Here is a 20,459-nt window from a genome sequence, read left to right on the forward strand (position 1 = left end):
ATGATGCATACATTGAACCCCTATTTTTGTGTAAATAAATTGTAGAACGAAAAGTACAGATAATTTTTGACTCACCCTCGTACATATTACTTTTCATATTTAATGCTCGCACGTTTTTTGCAAATAGGCAAGCGGATAAAACATGAACCTAATCATAGCTTAGAATTGAATAGTGATATTATTATGAATTATTTATATATGTTATAATATATTTATATATTATTTTCCTCTATAAATTTTAATTGTATAATACTTTTTTAAACAGTATTCTGTACATGCGTATGTGTGTGTATGTGTATGTATGTCTGCGTGCAGTGTTATATGTGTGTATAATCCCATTACATTAATATGGCGGTGACAGAGTAAAAAAGCTAGCAAATATGGGTTCTTATCAATAATTTACTTGTCTTGGGTATGCATATTTATAGTTGAATGATAACTGAGTAGTTTAGCTAACAGTAGAAATAAGGATTTTTAGACTAACGACAGGTATAGTAAAATAGTTGGAATTGGATTGACTAATGTCTAATTGCATGGTATAATAATTGGTGCGATTAACAGATATTTGCACGTTGCCACGGGCGGAGGGTACATGCATGGAGAAGCAATCTCGATGGTACTTTGATCAATCAGAGAATCGCTGCATGCCATTCTATTACACCGGCTGTAATGGCAATAGAAATAACTTTGAATCTAGAGATGCATGCGAGTCTGATTGTCCGCCTAAAATGGGTAAGATTTTATTTTCTCCACGTCCCTTTTGTAACATCTTTTCTTGCATCAAATGTTGTTACTCTGCCAAAAGCACGCATTCTTGTTGCATTCTTCATCACGTTAATGATACAAATTGTCTTTTTTAACTGTATGACGGAGAAAAATTCAATTTAATTTAATTATCATTGAGAGAGTAGAAGTTACATATAACCCACGGCGATATTATATCGTGTATAACACTTTGCAATTCTTTTTATCATATGTAGAGAAATTATATATATATCAAAAAGTATAAATAGTTGCATAAATTTCTCTCTTTCTCTTTATTTCTCTCAAGTTCGATAACATAAAAATTGATTATAATTATAGCTTATGCATATATTATACATACACGATAAATTTATTTCATACCAAAACTTTGGAAATTTATTATTATATTAATTAATATATCGTACTTTAACGTTTTAATGAAAAAACTAAAAATTCTTAATGTTTTTTACCTTTTAGTAATCAATAGCATAGCACAAGTACAATTTTCTAAATCTATGATCACAGAGCAAGATGTGTGCCTCCTGCCTGCTCTCCTGGGAGAGTGTCACAACTACACTCAACGATGGTACTACGATTCCTATGAGCAACACTGTCGACAATTCTATTACGGTGGCTGTGGCGGGAATGAGAATAATTTCTTGACCGAGCATGACTGCACCAACAGGTGTGAAGAAGCCATGACTACACTGCCTCCACCGGGACAAGTCGAGTTCCGGCTAGGTGAGTTTTGAATAACTTTGGAAATTGTTCACGAATAACGATACTATTATCAAATATCGTCTATTATCAAATAGAATTCTGCTTCCTCCCCGACGAACACGGTCCCTGCTCCGATAATCAAGTCAAATGGTTCTACGATAGTCGTGATGGCGTTTGCAAACAATTCCGGTACGGTGGCTGCCAGAGTAACGGCAACAATTTCAACACTCGCGAGGAATGCGAGTATCGCTGCGGAGAAGTCCAAGGTACGTAAGCCGTAAGCATGAAAAGCCGCAAAATAATAGAATCTATGAAAGCATTAAAATATCAAAAATTATATTTACAAGGGAGAATTTTGAAGTATATAAAGCGAAATTTATTTGTTAATATCTTTATTTAATTCATGTATTACAAAAAACCCAGAAAAGGTATTGTAAATGTTCAAAGAAAAATTGCAAAATTTTCAGATCCTTGCATCCTACCAGAGGTGGTCGGTCCGTGTAACGGTTTCGTGAAGCAATTCTACTATGACAAACGTTCAGATTCTTGCTACGAGTTCGAATACAGCGGCTGTCAAGGCAATAAGAATCGCTTCCAGGATAAAGAATCTTGCGAAAGCAAGTGTAAGCGGGGGACGGCTGTTACTCAAGCACCAGCCACGATAATGCCACCAAGTGGAGAACCGAAAAGTACGATCTGTTTGGCACCAGCCGATCCTGGCGATTGTGATAGCAGTATTACCGCGTTTTACTACGATGCCCAACATCAGATGTGCCAGGCGTTTATTTATGGCGGATGTGGTGGAAATGCCAACAAATTTCAAACCGAAGAACAATGCGAGCGGCTCTGTGGAAAATTCCATGGACAAGGTAAACGAACTCTATCTATGTCGCCATTTTGTTTGCAATAAATCTTTTCAAAATAACAAATAGAAAAGGCCAATGCAAGTCTAAGGCAGGTTGTGGATAGCCTTTCCTTGTAATTTTATTAAATTGTGAATTCTCAATAAATCTTTTCAGTTAAGTACCAAGTACTGGAGAGAGAGAGAGAGAGACAAATTGCTTATTCAATAAATATGTAAAGATCTAATCCCGAAGATTTACGTTTAAAAATTATTGCATAGCAATTGTCTTCATTTTTTTGCTACGTATCTTTTTACAAAACAATTCTTTAAAAAGATTAATTAATATGATTAAAATTAAATTAACGGTCTCTTTCCAGATATGTGTAATCTCGCTATGGACTCCGGCCCATGCAGAGGCGCTTTCCACAAATATTATTATGAGCCAAGTTTACGCGCCTGCCATGAATTCATTTATGGTGGATGCGATGGTAACGCTAACAGATTCAGTACAATTTCCGAATGCGAATCTATTTGCATACATCACGAGGAACCTGTACCTCCCGGAAACGACACCAGTGTTTCAAACTTATGTACGTATATTTATCTTATTGTCTCTTTAACATTTCTCGAACAACGATTCCTTCAAGCTATTAATTTTTCGTAATTATGATATTTTCGTCGAATTTCTTGTCATAAAATATATAGATTGTATAATAGTGTTTATGATGATGATTCAGCGATCTGTAAAGAACCAGTTGATAGTGGCTCTTGCACGTCCGGTTCCTGGAAGCGATTTTACTTTGACGAGGAACGTCAAACGTGTCGAGCATTTATTTATACTGGATGTGGTGGCAATCGCAACAGATTCAAGACTTTCGAATCTTGTATTAATACTTGCCTTAGGAGTAAGTTCAGGATACGAGGGCGCCAACAAGTTTCTTATTTTCTTTTTATTATTGCAGACATATAGCTTTGTTGCAGTGTCATCATCAATCATCATTTGTGTACATATAATCTCCATATATTGTTGTACATTTAAAGGCTTTTCTCGCTTTTTTCGCAATTTTTATTAAAATTCGTCGATTAAATTTAAATACATATTTTAAAACAATATTTACAACGGAACAAAAATGTAAAACATAGATAAAACTTGTATATATAAATTAATTTTCGACAAATGCAATAATTAATAAGGCATAATAACTTTTTAACACTTTGTATGTATTTGACATTTAGTGCAAATCACAAAATTGGAAACATAGAAAGTTTTGTACATACACAAAAAGTTTTAATATTGCAATGCCTATTTCTCTTCTTCGCTGTATGCTAACGCGCTATCGTATTTTTCAGCAATATAAATGTGTCAATAGCTTTTCTTTCCTTACGATAAAGTTACTCCTGCTTATGTTAAAATTATTCCTCTTAAGAAAATAAAAAAAATTGTCTATTTTTCATTACAGCGAGTAACGAAATAGATGTCGATTCGAATGATACGAAAGATCGGTGCGCAGAAGCCAAAGAAGAGTGTAATATTATCCGTTGTCCGTACGGCAAGGAGCAATATGTGGATTCACAGGATTGTGAACGCTGCCGTTGCGTCGATCCTTGCAGAACAAAGATCTGTCCTGAGAGTACTCGATGCGCCATTACGCTAGTCGCTACGCAAGACGGTACAGAATACAAAGGCGTTTGTCAATCGAGTAAGCAAAAAAATAGTTTTATATTAATTATTAATTATTATTAGTCACCGCCTTATGAATTGTTGACAAACACTATAAATCTAATATATAATTGCAGTTGTTAAACCTGGTCGTTGTCCAAGAGTATCCAACAGCACGAGATGTGAGCAAGAGTGTGCCACGGATGCAGACTGTCCCGGAGAATGGAAATGCTGTAACAGTGGCTGCGGTACGTCCTGCCTGGAACCCGCACCGGAAGAATCTTTGACAACGACATCACGGCCGACTGTTACCCCGCCGCAATACGGTGGTGAACCTGCGATGATTCAAGGACCCAGAGAGTCTAGTGTCAATGCGCAAGAAGGTGGCTATGTCACGATGACATGTGTCGCACTAGGAAATCCTAGACCAAATATCACATGGAGAAAGGATACTACATTGGTAACTCATATTACTGTGTATTTTAAGTGCGCTAAATAAGTACTTTATATCGTAGAAAAAGATAACAAATACGTTATCAAAATTTTCCGCTAGTTTGAATTATTGAAAATATTTTATGAATATCATCTATTTTAGATTGGACCTTCGGAGAAAAGACGACGTATACTACTCGATGGATCTCTTCAAATCATTAATTTATATACTTACGATAGAGGAACTTATGTGTGTATCGCTGATAACGGTTTAGGGCTGCCGGTAAGGTCGGAGTATCACTTGGACGTCACAGGTATATAAAGAATCCATTTATCTTGCAAAGAATGATCTCTACTCATTATAACTTTAGATAGAATAGCATTAATCGGTTATGGGACTGGCACTAATTTGGTCGTAATTGGTCTTGTTAATGAATGTCTGTGAAATGCATTGGAAAATATTGGAATAGATTTTTCTATTTTCATTTAACACTAATATATTCGCTGAGACATTGATTGTGGGTTTGCGTTTGAATCAAATGCATTTCGACATAACATGAAGTGAAATTAATAATGTCTTGTAGCATTAGTTATAAACTGAATGTCAATTAGTTTGCGAGTTGTATGTGGTGACGGTAAAATTAACATTTCTCCTTCTATCGTGCATGCTCCTTTTCTTGGACGCTTTAGAACCAAGCGAACTTCCCGTTGCCATCATTGGGGAGCCCGATACTCGTCTAACAGTGACGATGAACTCGCCGATAGCTCTGCATTGCTATGCCATGGGATGGCCAAGGCCGTTGGTCACTTGGTGGCGTGGCGACCAAATGTTACCTCTAAATTCAGACAATTACGAGCAAGACACCGATTACACTCTTCTGATACGCTCGGTAACTCTACCCAGCCTCGGCATTTACACCTGTCAGGCGTTTAATGGCGTCGGTACACCGGCCTCTTGGTCGGCGACCTTGCAAGCAATTGGACCCGTCTACAATGTTAAACCCGAACAGGAAGAATACACCAAATATCTCGTCCAGCCACCGAAGAGACCCACTACTGAAAAACCGCAGTATCCTTACAGACCTACCAGAACGCAATCTCCCGAGCACCAGACCTATGCTCCCGTTTATTCCTCGAGACCGCCTTACATCCCTCAGGTCATTCCTCTTGTGACCACCACTGAGCCTGGTAGCGCTAAGTACAAAGGTGAGATGGCTCATACTTATGTTTCTAGCTAATTGCATCGTTCATTGTGACAAATTAATTTGTCGCCTCGTTACTTTACCTCTCGTAAAGTTTTCACCTCGGTAAAATAGACTTTTCTTCCATTACACCTTTTAAATAAAGATTTTTTCAATTTCTTTCTCTGCGCGCCACAGTCACAATGACGATGTAATTGAATTCTTGGTTTCTTTCTCCTGCATGTACGCTTAGTATGGAATTTATTCACATTGCATTGCACTATCAGACTGAGACTGTGTTAAGGTAACGTGCTTAATGACAATTTCTAATATATTTTAAGAATTTAATACAATTAACAATGTATCCATATCGTTAGAAGAAAATGAAACTAATGTAAGTATACTCCAAATGGATTTCTCACATGATCATGGAGAGAGCTTTTTTTTATTTAATATTTATTAAAGAAAACTTTTTTACACTTTAGGAATATTAATAAACGTTATTTCTTTCACTTAGTGCCAGTCAAAGTCAACGTATCGGCAGGACAATCACAGTTCCCTGAAGGCAGTGACATAAGCATCGCTTGCACCGTCGACGGTTATCCTCTTCCACGTGTAGCTTGGTATAAGGACGATGAAAACACACCTATTCAAACGAACAATCGAATACAGATTTCTGGTAAAGCTATAAGCAATAATGCCGTTTATAAACATAAATATCTCTTTGTAAATATTACAGATAAAATTTTCTCTAATACAAATGTGTGTTAATATAAATCATACATTTTTATTTTCAGATCTCCATCGACTTATTATCAGCGATGCAAATCAGGAGGACTCTGGCCGATATCGATGCGAAGCGGACAATGAAATCTCTTCGCATTCCGATAGCGTTGATATAACCGTAGCTGGTAAGTGGCTCTGATATCAATCAAAACTTTACGTAGTTCTTAACAATTAACATGCGTTTAATTAATGTGACTGATTCTTTGAGATTATTGACAGATTATTTCTAAAGGATGCGTAACTAGCATGCATCATTATATAAATTGATTGTCATTAATATTTCGATTCTTGCTTAATATTGTGTTTCAAGACCAAGATGAAGTTATCGATGCACAGATCGAAACGATGTCGACCGACAACTCATTTCTCGTTGTGTTTTGTGTGATTGATTCTTTCAGGTATCTTCATTCATCCCCATTGCCAAGATAACACGTTCTTCGCCAACTGCGAGCTTATCGTGACTGCCAAGTATTGCACGCACAAGTACTACGCCAAGTTTTGCTGTCGATCGTGCACAGAGGCCGGTCAGCTGCCGGCGAAAGGACCTCATCTCGACAACTCAAGAAGAAGAAGGAGATCTATTCTGCGAATGCTCGTATAAGATATGAACTTTTCGGTATTTCCGACACACGTGATAGCACATATCGATTCTGGATCGTGGCCGGCGGGATTCGCGATAGAAAAAGAAAAAAGGTAAGGAAAGGAAGTGATTGCGCGTACCTGCCCTATCGGACGTGCCGGATAATCGACTTGTTAAATCACTGCCAAAGCCTTAGAGCGTTTATACATAGATATAATGTGTGTATACGGTTCCCATCTAACAAATAAGCGTCCGAAAACGATATCGCGCCACTTGACCCGCGCGATCTTGTTCTTCGACGTTTCTATCCATGTATATACGATCTGACGCTGAATCCTAGTCCGACGGAGCCATATTAGGCGGGGTAATTAACTTGTTCTTAAGAGACCAGTGGAAACGTCGCGACCGCGACCGCGTATCTTCCAAATGATATCCCGCATTACCGAAGTAACCCAATGTCGACTGATTAAGCGCGTAATTTTGCGGCTCGTATTATACGAATACGTGGGAGACATTGTTTCTGACTGGTGTTCTTTTAAGTATATATTTTATGTGTGTGTCGCCATAATAACTGTACTTCAGGTTAATCGTAGAATAATTGCCATATCTCACAGCAGCGTACCCGCAATAATATAAATTTCCGTTGTCAAGTCAACACAGCAAAGCTTTCTTGCACCGTCTTGAGAATACAATCTGAAGAGTCCTCATTGATGCGAAACGATACAGCCATTCCTTTCTCACGCGGCATAAAGTTAACGAGCACGATATGAGAATGGAACGATATACAAAGCTTTCTTGCATAGAACAGTTATCTAACAATAAGTCGAGTGTTGTCCTCGTTCATTGAACGCACTGTATTGCGTAATTAAAAAGGAACTTGTACCTATTTGTACTAAGCGTATGCGCACACGTTACGTTGTATAATATAAATAGTTTATTATGCAATATGCCATTTATACTCTATGATATTGTTACTACTTGTTTCTTGCATTCGCACATGCGATCATAACGCGTGCCGGCCCCAAGATAAACTCGTTATCTTTCGTTATCATAGAAGTTATATACATATATCATTCTTTTTCTCTAGGGAAAGAACGCTTAACACCTTAAGAGTTTAACACCTTAAATGTCGATAGCAGACACGTCTAACGAGACAAAGATAATGAAGAAGCATTAACATTTATATTCAGTTGAGAATTAAAATTTTTGTTATCGTCTCCAAAGATAAAAAAAAACTTTCAAGTGGACATGTAGCTTTGATTCGATGGACATTTAAGGGTTCTACTTCCTTTCAGATCAATTTGAACTGTACGTACTAAAATGTTTATCCGGTGAACACATGAAATTGAGATTGACTGTAAATGCCCGTTTGAGACTTCGTTATCCAATAACAACTTTGAAAGTAAAACTAGGTAATTTAAACGTAAAGCTTAGATATGTGCAAACGAGAGACATGTAATTCTATTTATGCAAGTGACGCGTAAATGTCGATATAATTTCGCGCTTGACTCACTTAATATTCTTAAATTATGCGTCTTATCGCAACTTTCATCTGTCGTGACACGCATGTACAGCCAATCTGCTAGTTTGTCCAATCAACTATTTTCGTGTACAAATTTGCTGCAATTTAACATTCGTTCCTGAAACATTTTAATCGTAACTATTAATTGTCCGCTATCGTAAGGCTGCGTTTGGAAACATCGCCCGAGTGTCCCAGTGTATCATCTTATCCTTAGTTAAACATTCGGTGAGCAACAAGGATGAAACAGTAGGGCACTTGGGTACAAGCGCAGCCTTATCGACATTCACGATGTATCAGGTAGATCGTAGAAATACCGATTAAGTTGACGATCATAAACGGGAAGAGAAAAGGTACCAAAACGCATTTATATACACACCGTAAGTGTAAGTCGTAAATCGAGATCGTTATCGGTCAGAATCGACGTGTCGCAAACCTCTAGGACAACTTCGGATTGTTCCGCACCCGCACCGAGTCACAGTAAAACGCAGTGCCTTATTAGATGACCTTCGAAAGGATTGAGGAAAGAGTGCTGAATATATACGACATCTCGTTAGTGTAAATAGCTGCCACACACCCGCGTATTTCTTTCCAGCATGACGTCTGTATCGTATCTATATAAAAGTAAATATATAGATTAGATTCATCCGGAGAGCATATTCGTTCAAGCACGAGCAAGAATAGTAGCGACGGAGATATTAAGTACTCTTCTCCTCTGTATTCTTCTTTAGAAATGACCAAGAGACATGTAAAACCGTTGTAGCGAAAAGTACCGTGTAGCGTAGTAATCCATTTAATTCGATAAAGCGGTCTAGTAAATGATATAGACAGTCGATGTTGATCAGTCGTCCCCGGAGATTCGCACTTAATTGCAGAAAAGAGAAACGGATAGAAGAACGAAGGAGTGCGAAAAGGTAATTGCGTTGAAAATCGTAAGGCACATCCTAGGTGCTACCCGTATTAAATTCGTTCTATTGTAAATAATTATTATTTACATCGTGTGATTCGAGGCATTTTGTAGCCCCCGAACATGCCCCCCCGTCATTTCACGTATAGATGTAATTTTCACACAGCGTTTAATTTCACGTTATCACTACGTGTACCACGAAAGGGTGACATATCTTGTACAGTAAGTACCGATGTCCGTAGATGCGTCTAGCAACGTTAAGATTACATCATGAACCCTTGAGACCGCGAACCTCACGGATTCGTTGGAACTTACCTCGCGCATTAATGACGTCGGTTATCGATAATGATCCGCTGTCTTCCTCGACACATCGACAAAGTGTGTCGCACTCGTTTCCTATCTTGACGTTGCGTATTTCATCGCGCGATCGATGCTACAAATTTCGACACAAACTCCTTGTAGAAGAAATTTGCCAAAAAAAGAGAGAGAGAGAGAACCACGATTCGTATCCCTCATGCGTTATTATCGATAGAGGTATAGAGCTCATCACAACAGTGCTACCGTAAAGTCTTAGCAGATGTAATTGTAATTGTAAGTACCATAGGTAATGATTAACATACATATATATAATTTTAAAATAAAGGTAGATATAAATATACGAGAGAATGCCATTATCTACGATTATTGTATGGACAATAATAATACATAAGGTCCTTAAATATATACGATTACACTGTCAAAACGATTGTTAATTTGTGATAACAAAAGACCAATCAACGAGACCATTCATAAAGCGAGTCTTTTTTTCTAAGGCGATAATACAGTAAAATTGTCTCTCAATATTATAGCGTTATTGTAATTCTGTGTAATAGTAACACAAAGGATTATTTTAATTAAGGATCTAAAATAATTATTCTGATTAAAGTCTTGGAAATTAAGAAGTCAATACGTGAAATGAGGCAGTAATTAACATACGCAAAGTCAGTTTTTCGTTGGTTCGTTGCGTGATTTCGGCATGCGATTAGGACGCATCAAAAAACGCTTGTGCTGCTCCTCGACTCTGACGGTTCTCTCTATGCGTTCCGTGGCGATGCGTTCGATCTCCGCGAACAGCTCGCTGTGCACGTCTATGCACTGACGAAAATCTTTACGATCTAGCCGATACACTTCGCAGACGTCGATCGCGACGACACTGGCTACTCTTCGTTGATCCGCCACTAACAGCGCGATCTCCCCGAAATGGGCACCGTTGTCCAAATGGCATATCTCGAAATAACAAAGAGTTAAAATTTCTTTTTCGCACTCTAAATAAACTCGGTATTGGATGTTCGAGGAACTAACTTCCTTTCCAGTTGGCGTTAAAACTGCAACAGTTCCGAAGGACAAAAAGAACATACAATCACCCTGACTGCCAGCTTTAATGATTACGTCATTTGGCAAATATAACTCGAATTTTAAGTTTTTCACTATTGACTGCAGTACGTTTCTTGGCAGGTTCTTAAAGATTGCCACGCTCTCGATCAATCGTCGGCAAGACTGAAGTGCAATCTCTTCGCGTAGCGGCTCTGTGGAAAATCAAAGTTTAATTTTAACAGTTCTTATTTTGCTAGGAAAACTTTATACTCCGTTTTCCTCTTCTTCGCGTAACATTTTGTTAACCTGTCAGATCTGATAAAATCCGTTTACTGCGAAAGTAAGTATTCTTGAAACGACAATGATAATAAGCTAGGAGACGCTTCTCCATGTGTGGCAACAATTGCTTTTGTCTCGTGTATGCTTTTACTTGATCTATTAACTCGTGAAACTTTGATTCGGATGATTTTCTCTCAGCTTTGATACGAAGGAACATAACTAAAAGATACAACGATATGCACAGGAAATGTCTAATAATGATTTCTGATAAGAAGATACGTAGATCTTACCCAATATGTAGCACACAATGAATCTGCCGATAATCATAAGAATACTATTGAAAATGATGGAGCCATTTGTCTCTGGTACAAACGGGCCGTAGCCACTTGCTAGTATATTTTCCAGTACGATAAATGCGGCGTTTTTAAATTTGAATATGAAACTGTTGTCCTCCAATTTCATCATCCAACAATCCCCGCATTCCTTTTTACATACATTATGAAGTACATTTTAATACTTGCATCCTTTAAAATATAAAAATATGGAAATGATCGCGTAGCTCGGTATTGTTGATGTGCTTACCGTCGGCGGGATGTTCATAAAGTACATGAGCAAAATCGGTATCAAGTAACACAAACAGGAGAACCAAAAGATTAAGTATAGCCCTAGCAATAGGGTGGTGGTGCATAATTCCCAATAAAAGTTTTTTATTTGAAAATGCTGAAAAAGTTGGTCGATATAAATGCGTCGTACGCCTCAAAAAATATGAAGGAAAATTACCGTAAACAGATAATGAATGTTTAAGTTATAAGTGTAATAGCGTGTCAACTTGAAGAGAGGCAGGAGATTAATTAAAGTAACGATATAACGAGGATTATTTCCAGGTAATCTTCGCCACTGTAGCGTCACATAATTATACGGAAAACTCGATATAATGTCCGGCACAAGAAATCCTTTCAGATAGGACCTGCGAAAAAATACGTATTTAGTGGCATCGAATAGAAATTAATGAAAATAATGAAAGAAGCAAAAACTTAATAAAATGTAAAATATCTCACGTAAATATTTTAGAAGGCTTCAGCTCGATAGACATGGTTTTCTTGTCATAATATCCCGTGACACAATTGAGGATTATATCTACCCAGCACATCACATAAATTGGGAAATTCACTGTATCCACACGAATTGATTCGTAATCCATTATAACGAAGCAAATCACAAAAGGTATCGTAAAGAAGGCAATTGTGTATACAGCCATCATCAAAATATCCCATATTAATCTGCGAATTTTCTCATTTAGCGAAAGAACAGTGTGTTTTTGTCGCACATAAGGTAAAGTCATTATTTGCAACGTCTTATATATAATTTCTGTTTTATTCAACACGTGCCTGGCGTAACTGAATGGATGTATTATCCACCAATATTTAGACTCAGCATGCCTTATTTTTTCAGCAGAGATTGCGGCCATGCTGTCCATATACAGATAGCATTTTGGAGTACGTTTGCTAATACCACACCAGGTTGTCCAGACATTTCTGAAAGTCAAGGGTTTTATACCCCCAAAAGGAAACTTACTTTCTCTTTTCAACGATAGTTCACATATATGCTCGATCATAATTGAATAGCAAGAATAAGAAAGATTTCTTATCGATGAGATATCCTAATGGCACATAAGGTTAAATTATTGTGGTTATATATCGAAGGAAAATTTCTATTGTTTTTTCGAATTCTATTAGCAGCTATCACTTTATTTCAAGTAACAACATGATATTTAAAAAATATCTGACAAGCTATCTTAAGAAATATTGACGTAACTAATCAATAAAGACCCAAAGAGTTTTATTAAAACAAGTAACAGTTACGCTGGATTTAGTTTAAGTTATCAGTCTTCCCGGGGGCATTTTCTTGCATCTTTTATTTTATTTTGTAAATGTTTTAAAAAAATATGAGTCGTATTACAGCTGCGTGTACATATTTCTGATCTGATTACGTAAATGATCACGAATTTCTTGAGGCAAGATTTCTTTGTGAATATAAATATGGAAATATGTATATATAATATTATGCTATTGAGGTTTATAATATCTAGAATATTTTTCTATCACGTTTATACTGTATGTAACTATAATTTTTGTGATATAATACGATTCTATTAAACTAGAGGTTCTCAATTGTATTTAACGATAAAAAGCAATGTACATATTTCAGACGTTTAAATTCATATCTTGTGCATACTTAAAAATATTTTCTAATTGCAAACAAAAAATTCGTATAAACCAGAATACAATTTTGTCAGATAAATAATAATTTGTCTAATGAGGCTCGCATTCAATTACATGTATTAATCTTGTTAATCTAACATTATTCGTATGGTTTTTTTGTTAGTGTAATTACTCGCGTGGGATGTTACATCTTAACATGACAAATCAATCTTTATTTTTCTCTTTGAAAATTTATAATTAAATAAAGATTAATAATACTTTATGTCTTTCAGATAAAGATAAGTGCAAAGTTTTTCTTTAAATTTTGAAACAATTTGTGCAGCATTCAATGAAAACGATTTTATCCTGCGAATTTAGTAAATTTCTAAGATGTATTTTACACGCGAGTAATGTAGGGTTAAATGTGAAAACCTCTAGATTATTCAAGCAATTTATGTTTCTCCATTTTGCACATGTATACATGTTATACTAATGTAACATTGATACTACGATATATAAATGCGCTATTATCTTTTGGGATAATCCGCGATCCGATAACTCGTTACATTTCTTCTGAGGTTCACTGGATGTTTCCCTTTTCTTAACATAGAATATTACAAAGACCACTACTTGGAATGTGATCGTATTTACCGATTGAAGCGGTTGATTATCACTCGTTATATTCACTGGATCAATCGAGCGTAACACGCGGATTACATAGTACAACATCCATGCGTCGGAAAGTCGATATAGTTGAGTAACATTAATTATCAAAATGCATCAACTTGTTCAGGGATACATGACGAAATGCAGCAGGAACACATTATTCAAGCGTCTCCCTTCGAGCTTTAACCAGGATTCGAACAACGGTCAACAATCAGAGTTCTGGTCACACGTATCAAACATCAAACATCTTTTAAATGTCAGTCTCTCTAATTTTACTTTTCACACGGAGCGTGAAAACCTTTACCAAACATTGTAAATTGTCCTTCGTGGATGTATCACAGTGCGCGGTATTTTCTTGCGAGGAGTTTTGTGCGGGGAATCAGCAATCTTAAACATCGATGCCGAGCAATTCTCGGCTGTCGGCCTTCAAAAAACGGCGACGTAAACTGCGACGACGAAACTCCCTCCATCAGACGGACGCGCGTTTCATCCGGAAACTGGCAGAAGTCGGGGGTGGTCGGTAGCCCTGATACCCGGAAGGATCCAGCAGCTCGGAATTTGCTGGGCCTAGGCAGGTGCAGGAGCATACGCTCACACAGTCGTCCGTGTCGTGCATGATTGGCACGTGGCCGGCCAGGAGCTTCCCGTTTACCGCCACAACCTCGCCGTCCAACGTCAGAATGTGATGCGAGGCAGATTGCATCTCAGTGTCGTCGCGACGTGCCTCGCTGGATTCCCTAAAGAGTGACGTGTTTCACAGAATATTAGTCATTAATATTTTTTCACTTGTAGGTGAAATAATTTGTTTTCTATTTACGTCGTCATGAAGCGCAATACGAGCAAATTAATACTAGCGGCGACTACGGCCAAGCCAAATAGGATGAAGATCAAACTCAAAATCACGTATCCAGGTTTCTTGGAGAGCGCTTGATCATTCTGCAATGTGATTCTTCGCATTATTATCTGTAATATTCCATTACTTGTTCCCTCATCGTCAGCCGAACGTTATTTACCTGGAGAGCGACATAATCGCCGAAACCTATAGTCGTGAGCGTTACAAAACAGTAATAAAAGCTATCGAAATAACTCCAGCCCTCGTATCTCGAAAATACTGCAGCGCCTGTCGTAATAATTATACTCGACAGCAGACCGGTCGCCAACATGAGATTCATCTCTGTGGCTTCGGTTTTCTGACACCTGAGATACGTCTTTGCTCGTCTGATGACGACCGACGCAAACTTATTCAATCGTTCGCCGATGCTCTGGAACATCACCAATCCCAGAGGAATTCCCACCATTGCGTACACCATACAAAACGCCTTCCCCGGTTTAGTTACAGGAGTGGAATGCCCGTAACCTTAAAGAAACATTTTTTTACATGTATATATTAAGATTTTATTAAGATTCTCTCTCTCTCTCTCTCTCTCTCTCTCGTCTTGTGATTTTATTTAAATTATAAATATTTCGGTACAAAGCATAATTTTTAATTAAATTTAGATTTATTGTCCAGTTTCTAGAGCGTAATAAATTTAAAGGATCTTCGAGAAGACAAGTGTGACTCACCGATCATGGCTAATACTAAAGTGGCGAAGTAGAAGGCACCCGCGAATTTCCACTGCGGCCCCGCTTTATGTGGCTTGTTTTCTATTATTACAATTTCGACCATCTTGTAGTCCTCCGGCGTGATATTGTATTTCTTCATCATATTGCGGCGTATCTCTGCGGCGACAATTATTTCCCGCCGCGCGGGAGTGGCGGAAATAATTAATGGTCAATTATCGGCGAGCTTAAAAGAAATATTCATCGGCTGTAGCAGCGAAATGAGACTCACCCGAGAGAAATTCCCACCGTTTCCTCTCGGTGTCCGATTCAAGGGCGTCGAATACCGCGGCGCCAACGAGAAGATACGTAAATGTGCACACCACCAACGACAAAGTTCTAACATTCTGTCTCTTCATTTTCGCCGTTTTGTCCTTGTGAAAGTACCGCGCGCCTAAGCGCGCTACAGGATAAAAAATTCAGCGATCACACTCTCAACGAGTTTCCCGAGATTTCCCCTGACAGTAACATTCCTCGCGAAACGCGACATTTATGCAGGATACCACTTTGCGCGCAGCGTATAAATAAACATTTATTTTGCACCGGAAAGACGAACGCAGAAAATTTATCTCGCATAATAGGTGGAACAATCGTCGGAGAACTCGAGACGCCACGGTGCACAGTGTTCGCGAGACAACAAAATCGCCGCACGCTCTTCGTCCCGAGCACCGAGTATTGATCGCGAACGAGCGAAGGGAGTCTGCGGGGATACGCCGCAGCTGGCTCGTTCGAAAGTACACGTAGGGACGATCGCGGACCCCGGTGGTAAGGTAACTCGTGCTGATGTCGCAGACGAGCGATAACTGCGGCGACCGTGTGATAATCACAGCGGACGCTGAGGTCCAGTAGTGCTGTCGCGTTTTCGCCGCGACAGTAGCTGCGTCAGTTATGCACGGACCACCGATTGATGGAAATGCGAGCCTGACCAACTTTGGACAAAGCGAGACAGCAAATCTACTGCTGATAACTCAGCAACTTGCGTATTAACTTACCCGCAAATTTAGTATACGTATGCATATTAATTTATATCTTTTACCTTAATTTAAGTTGGTTTAACTCACTCGGCAGAAGACATTTATTAGACTTGTGATTACAGTTTTTTTTAATCTGAAACAGAGTAACAAGAAGTATTTCTCTGTCCTTGATAAATAAAATATTACTTATTGGAAATGTAAGGAAGCTATATAGTATAAGATATAATTTCGTATAATCCAGATATGAGATTTTACTCGTCGGAAAGAAAAGCTTTTCTGAATTTAAGAGAGAGAGAGAGAGAGAGAGAGAAGGCGGAGGGGAGGGAGGGACAGAGAGAGGGAGAGTAAGTTGATAAAGAAATATATAACTCTTATGTTTTTCCTATCTTATTTCTAAATTAGGTTTCTTATAACATTTTCAGGGACACTGTTGAAACTCTATAAAGAAAGAGAGACGAAACAATGAGAAAGCTGAAATATTGATATAAGAAGAGGTCATTATTAGAAACTCTGTCGGACATGGAAAAGTTTTCCACGTCCACTCATGACGTTGACAAACGCGTTAATAGACCCTCAGAAATGATTTATGGAAATATAGACTTACTATAAATATAAGCTGTAATAAATTATTGAAATAATTTGCCGTTGATACCTCGATTACGCATTTTCGGAAGAGAACAGTGTTAATTGCCGTCTAATGCAACGTCACGATGATAAATCAATAGAGTGAGAAAAAAGATTGTGTCTCTTATTTTTGCGACGGACAAAAATAGCTGATAGCTGCTGGTGATGAGACCAGAATTCTTCTTAGCAAGAGGGGTGTCATATATCAACATCGACCGGTGCAAATGTTTGATGAAGAGAAAGCCTGTTGGAATTATCACGGAGCTATAAGTAGAAATATTTTGCGCTTGAACCGACAGCAAGCAAATCTTAACATACGAGTCGTTTTTTCCTTCAAAATAAAATATAGTTTTTGAAATTTTACGTCTTTAGAATTGGAATATTGAAGCCCTGTAAATTCTGAAATAATTCTAAGTGATTAAGTAAGTAGATATTGCTTTTTAGTACAAAAGTTATATAAAATATGTTTATTGTGTTTTCCAAAATTGTCTAAAAACTCAGTAGTTACAAAATCAATATTTTATTCACAATTATAATATGTATTATAATTGTAGCATAGATATAGAAGTAGCATAGATCGTCATAAATTCAAAGAATAATTTATAATTTCTTCCTAAATTAGCGTAACGTATTAAAAATGAACACAAACGAATTTCTGGTAGTTCGAAAAGGATTTCTTAGAAGTAGGTATGTATAACTTTTGTCCTCATCGAAGTAAATTGAAATTGTTTAGTACAAAGAATACCTTTTGCGTCGGAAAAAGAGCACAGAATTGGTGGCATAAAAACGAATTCTGCTTGAACTCTTAAGAGTATTTTTAGAACAGAAATGAAATGGGAAAAGAATTCATTTCACAATTTGGGAATTTGAAAGGAATTCTTTTTAGATTCTCTGTGCTATCTAGGAAATTATGTATAAAATATTATGATAATTTTTTCAAAATCAGATAAATTATGTAAATGGTACTGTAAAGTTGATAAAATTTTATCTACTTTACATATTCCTTCAATTTTCCATTTTAACGAGCGTTTTAGTGTCATCTGCAGCAATTTCACAATACTGTGCTGCACCATGTATGTCATATGCAGGAGTTTCCCCGATCCAAGCATATGCAATCTCAGAAATTACAATAGCACTTTCGTGTTTCCCTAATTATTCGATACAATTTAAGCGCGCATATATGTATAAATTTACACGTAACGCCTTGTCCTGCACTATATACCTAATATGAGAAACAATGCATAATGAAAATTTAGCTTCAAAACAGGAAATATTATAATGAAAGCAAGTAAGTTAATATTTGCTGTGTATACAATATAGAAGTAGATTGCCTGGGTCAGTTTTTAATTTTCATAAACTTTGTTTTAGATTAATTACACATAACATAATGTCTACTGTTTTAAATCGCTTCCTGGCCAGTTTATCTCCAGTGCCTTCTATCATAGATAACAAACGGTAACTAAACTTTCCATATAATTGTATTAAGCCAAATGGCGACGTAACGAGATAAGTACCCGTAGATTATATTTTGCTCTGATAATTAAACAGATGAAGTTTTAATTGCCGCTAGCAATTTAACGAATTAACGCTTCTACATCGGAGTATCATTACGTCTGTTTTGTCTTGGTCATCTAACCATAGGTCGATTCGAAACTTTTTCGTCTAATGTGATGCCTCGAGGTTACTCGAAACAATCGATTAGCTTGCATTGTTGTAGGAAATTGTTTCTTGTTTTAGCTTTCAATTATCTGAAGCCTAATTTACAATGTGCTCTCCGCACCTAGAAACATTCTATTGTATATAAACGAATCGAAACACTTAAAAAAATTGTCGACAGTGTACGATTGTACAGTGTATAATGTACAATTTATCCGCTTGCGCAAATGTTTTAAACGTATTTACTGACTACAAAGTAGAATGTTTCTAGACGCAAAGAGCACATTGTAGATTAGGCTTTGTAACAGAACACACAAGATCTGTCGTTTCTCGGGCGAAAGACGTTAAACCTGTGAGAAACGCTATGAGAAACAAATGGATTCTTATAATACAGATTAATTTCTGAGAATGAATTGTACAACGATGCATTACATTGTCGTCTCTGGGCGCTGTATTATCTACGTGTATGTTCCGGAAGTTCAGAGTTTTCTATCTCAGTGTACGATTTCTTACAATTAAACAGAAATACTTGTAACTCTATCTATAATTCAATCATGACGCGTATGATAAAATATTAAATTTTGTGAACACTTCTAGGACACGGCGCCTTTGTAGAACTGTAGAAACTTGTCATTGTAATAAAAGAAAACAGAAAAAGAACAGACAGCAAAGGGAATTAACTTTCTACGGTATACAATTACGTCGTTTTTCATCTCTTTGTCAGCGTATACGAATTCTCGTGATTAAAATAGAAATACTTGTGACTCTATTAATAATTGAATCATGACGCGTATAATAAAATATTTAATTTTGTAAACACTTGTCGGACACGGAACTGTAGAAACTTGCCGTAATAAACGAAAAAAGACAAAGAACAGACAACAAAGAGAATTACTGTCTACGGTACACAATTACGTCGTTTTTCATCTCTTTGTCAGCGTATACGAATTCTCGTGATTAAAATAGAAATACTTGTGACTCTATTAATAATTGAATCATGACGCGTATAATAAAATATTTAATTTTGTAAACACTTGTCGGACACGGAACTGTAGAAACTTGCCGTAATAAAAGAAAGAAGAAAAGGAACAGACTGCAAAAAGAATTACCTCCCACGGTACGCAATTACGTCGCAATTTTTTTTTTCCACGAAGCATTCTATTTGCCTCAGCCACCCCCATGATGCGCCAGTAAATCTCACCGTGTCGCATTACGGTACGGGCGGAATTTGTTAAGACGAGTAATTGATTCCGTATCTTTGTGTTGACTGTATGTCCCTGAATCTCTGGGTATGTTTGCACCACCAGTATGCAATAAATCGGGACTTGTCACGTGCCTGCGGATAAGTTGCTCAAGAAGCATACCAGTAACTCAAGGCTGTATGTAAAAATTGACTTTTAAAGAACAATTTAAAAAATTATACATGATCTTTCTTACATTATACGTGTAGTATTTTATATGCATGTATTTTGAAACTACCAATATCGCGACTACATTCATTGTTTTTCTGCGAAAATAAAAGAATCGAAGAACATGATTCAATTTTTATTTCAGGTCGGTGCCAACTATGTAACGAATGTAACCGCATGTTCTTGCGACGCGAATTTCCCGTGCGGAAGCAGAAGAGAAATATCATTATGAGATAATGGCGTCATCAAAGGGAAAAACGGGAGACCGACCGGTGAGAAGGCGAATAACAAGACGAATATCACGCCCTGACACTCGTTCCCAAGT

At 37.3% G+C, this 20,459-nt stretch overlaps 3 protein-coding genes across 7 annotated transcripts in view; 1 reads left to right on the forward strand and 2 right to left on the reverse strand.

Moving 5' to 3' along the window:
* The window catches only part of LOC105567708 (papilin), an 86,619-nt gene extending 76,504 nt beyond the window's left edge, over positions 1 to 10,115 (forward strand). For 2 of the 5 annotated variants that reach the window (XM_012022784.1, XM_012022783.1), the window contains exons 27-39: positions 562 to 732; positions 1,270 to 1,485; positions 1,560 to 1,730; positions 1,932 to 2,333; positions 2,686 to 2,898; positions 3,046 to 3,213; positions 3,769 to 4,008; positions 4,106 to 4,428; positions 4,564 to 4,714; positions 5,091 to 5,606; positions 6,099 to 6,260; positions 6,379 to 6,492; positions 6,766 to 10,115. In XM_012022784.1, coding sequence (XP_011878174.1) covers positions 562 to 732; positions 1,270 to 1,485; positions 1,560 to 1,730; positions 1,932 to 2,333; positions 2,686 to 2,898; positions 3,046 to 3,213; positions 3,769 to 4,008; positions 4,106 to 4,428; positions 4,564 to 4,714; positions 5,091 to 5,606; positions 6,099 to 6,260; positions 6,379 to 6,492; positions 6,766 to 6,968 — 3,050 coding nt within the window. In that variant the 3' untranslated portion in view covers positions 6,969 to 10,115. The remainder of the gene's footprint in view (positions 1 to 561; positions 733 to 1,269; positions 1,486 to 1,559; positions 1,731 to 1,931; positions 2,334 to 2,685; positions 2,899 to 3,045; positions 3,214 to 3,768; positions 4,009 to 4,105; positions 4,429 to 4,563; positions 4,715 to 5,090; positions 5,607 to 6,098; positions 6,261 to 6,378; positions 6,493 to 6,765) is intronic. The other 3 variants (XM_012022788.1, XM_012022785.1, XM_012022786.1) reach the window with 3 other exon arrangements.
* A 113-nt stretch (positions 10,116 to 10,228) lies between these two features.
* LOC105567707 (potassium/sodium hyperpolarization-activated cyclic nucleotide-gated channel 1-like) lies at positions 10,229 to 12,654 on the reverse strand. Its single transcript, XM_012022782.1, has 6 exons — positions 12,064 to 12,654; positions 11,786 to 11,972; positions 11,588 to 11,725; positions 11,296 to 11,488; positions 11,033 to 11,224; positions 10,229 to 10,938 (listed from the first exon to the last, which is right to left on the reverse strand). The coding sequence occupies exons 1-6, from the start codon at positions 12,618 to 12,620 to the stop codon at positions 10,355 to 10,357; spliced, it is 1,851 nt and encodes a 616-aa protein (XP_011878172.1). The 5' UTR covers positions 12,621 to 12,654; the 3' UTR covers positions 10,229 to 10,354.
* A 251-nt stretch (positions 12,655 to 12,905) lies between these two features.
* Positions 12,906 to 16,248, reverse strand: LOC105567706 (two pore potassium channel protein sup-9). The gene is made up of 5 exons (XM_012022781.1): positions 15,704 to 16,248; positions 15,436 to 15,591; positions 14,886 to 15,229; positions 14,690 to 14,808; positions 12,906 to 14,609 (listed from the first exon to the last, which is right to left on the reverse strand). Exons 1-5 carry the CDS (start codon positions 15,828 to 15,830, stop codon positions 14,342 to 14,344), a joined length of 1,014 nt encoding a protein of 337 aa, XP_011878171.1. The 5' UTR covers positions 15,831 to 16,248; the 3' UTR covers positions 12,906 to 14,341.
* Between the last annotated feature and the right edge of the window lie 4,211 nt (positions 16,249 to 20,459).

The sequence above is a fragment of the Vollenhovia emeryi genome, unplaced genomic scaffold, assembly GCF_000949405.1.
Source record: "Vollenhovia emeryi isolate VEMERY1.0 unplaced genomic scaffold, V.emery_V1.0 DF939135.1, whole genome shotgun sequence".
In the NCBI taxonomy this organism is placed as follows: domain Eukaryota; kingdom Metazoa; phylum Arthropoda; class Insecta; order Hymenoptera; family Formicidae; genus Vollenhovia; species Vollenhovia emeryi.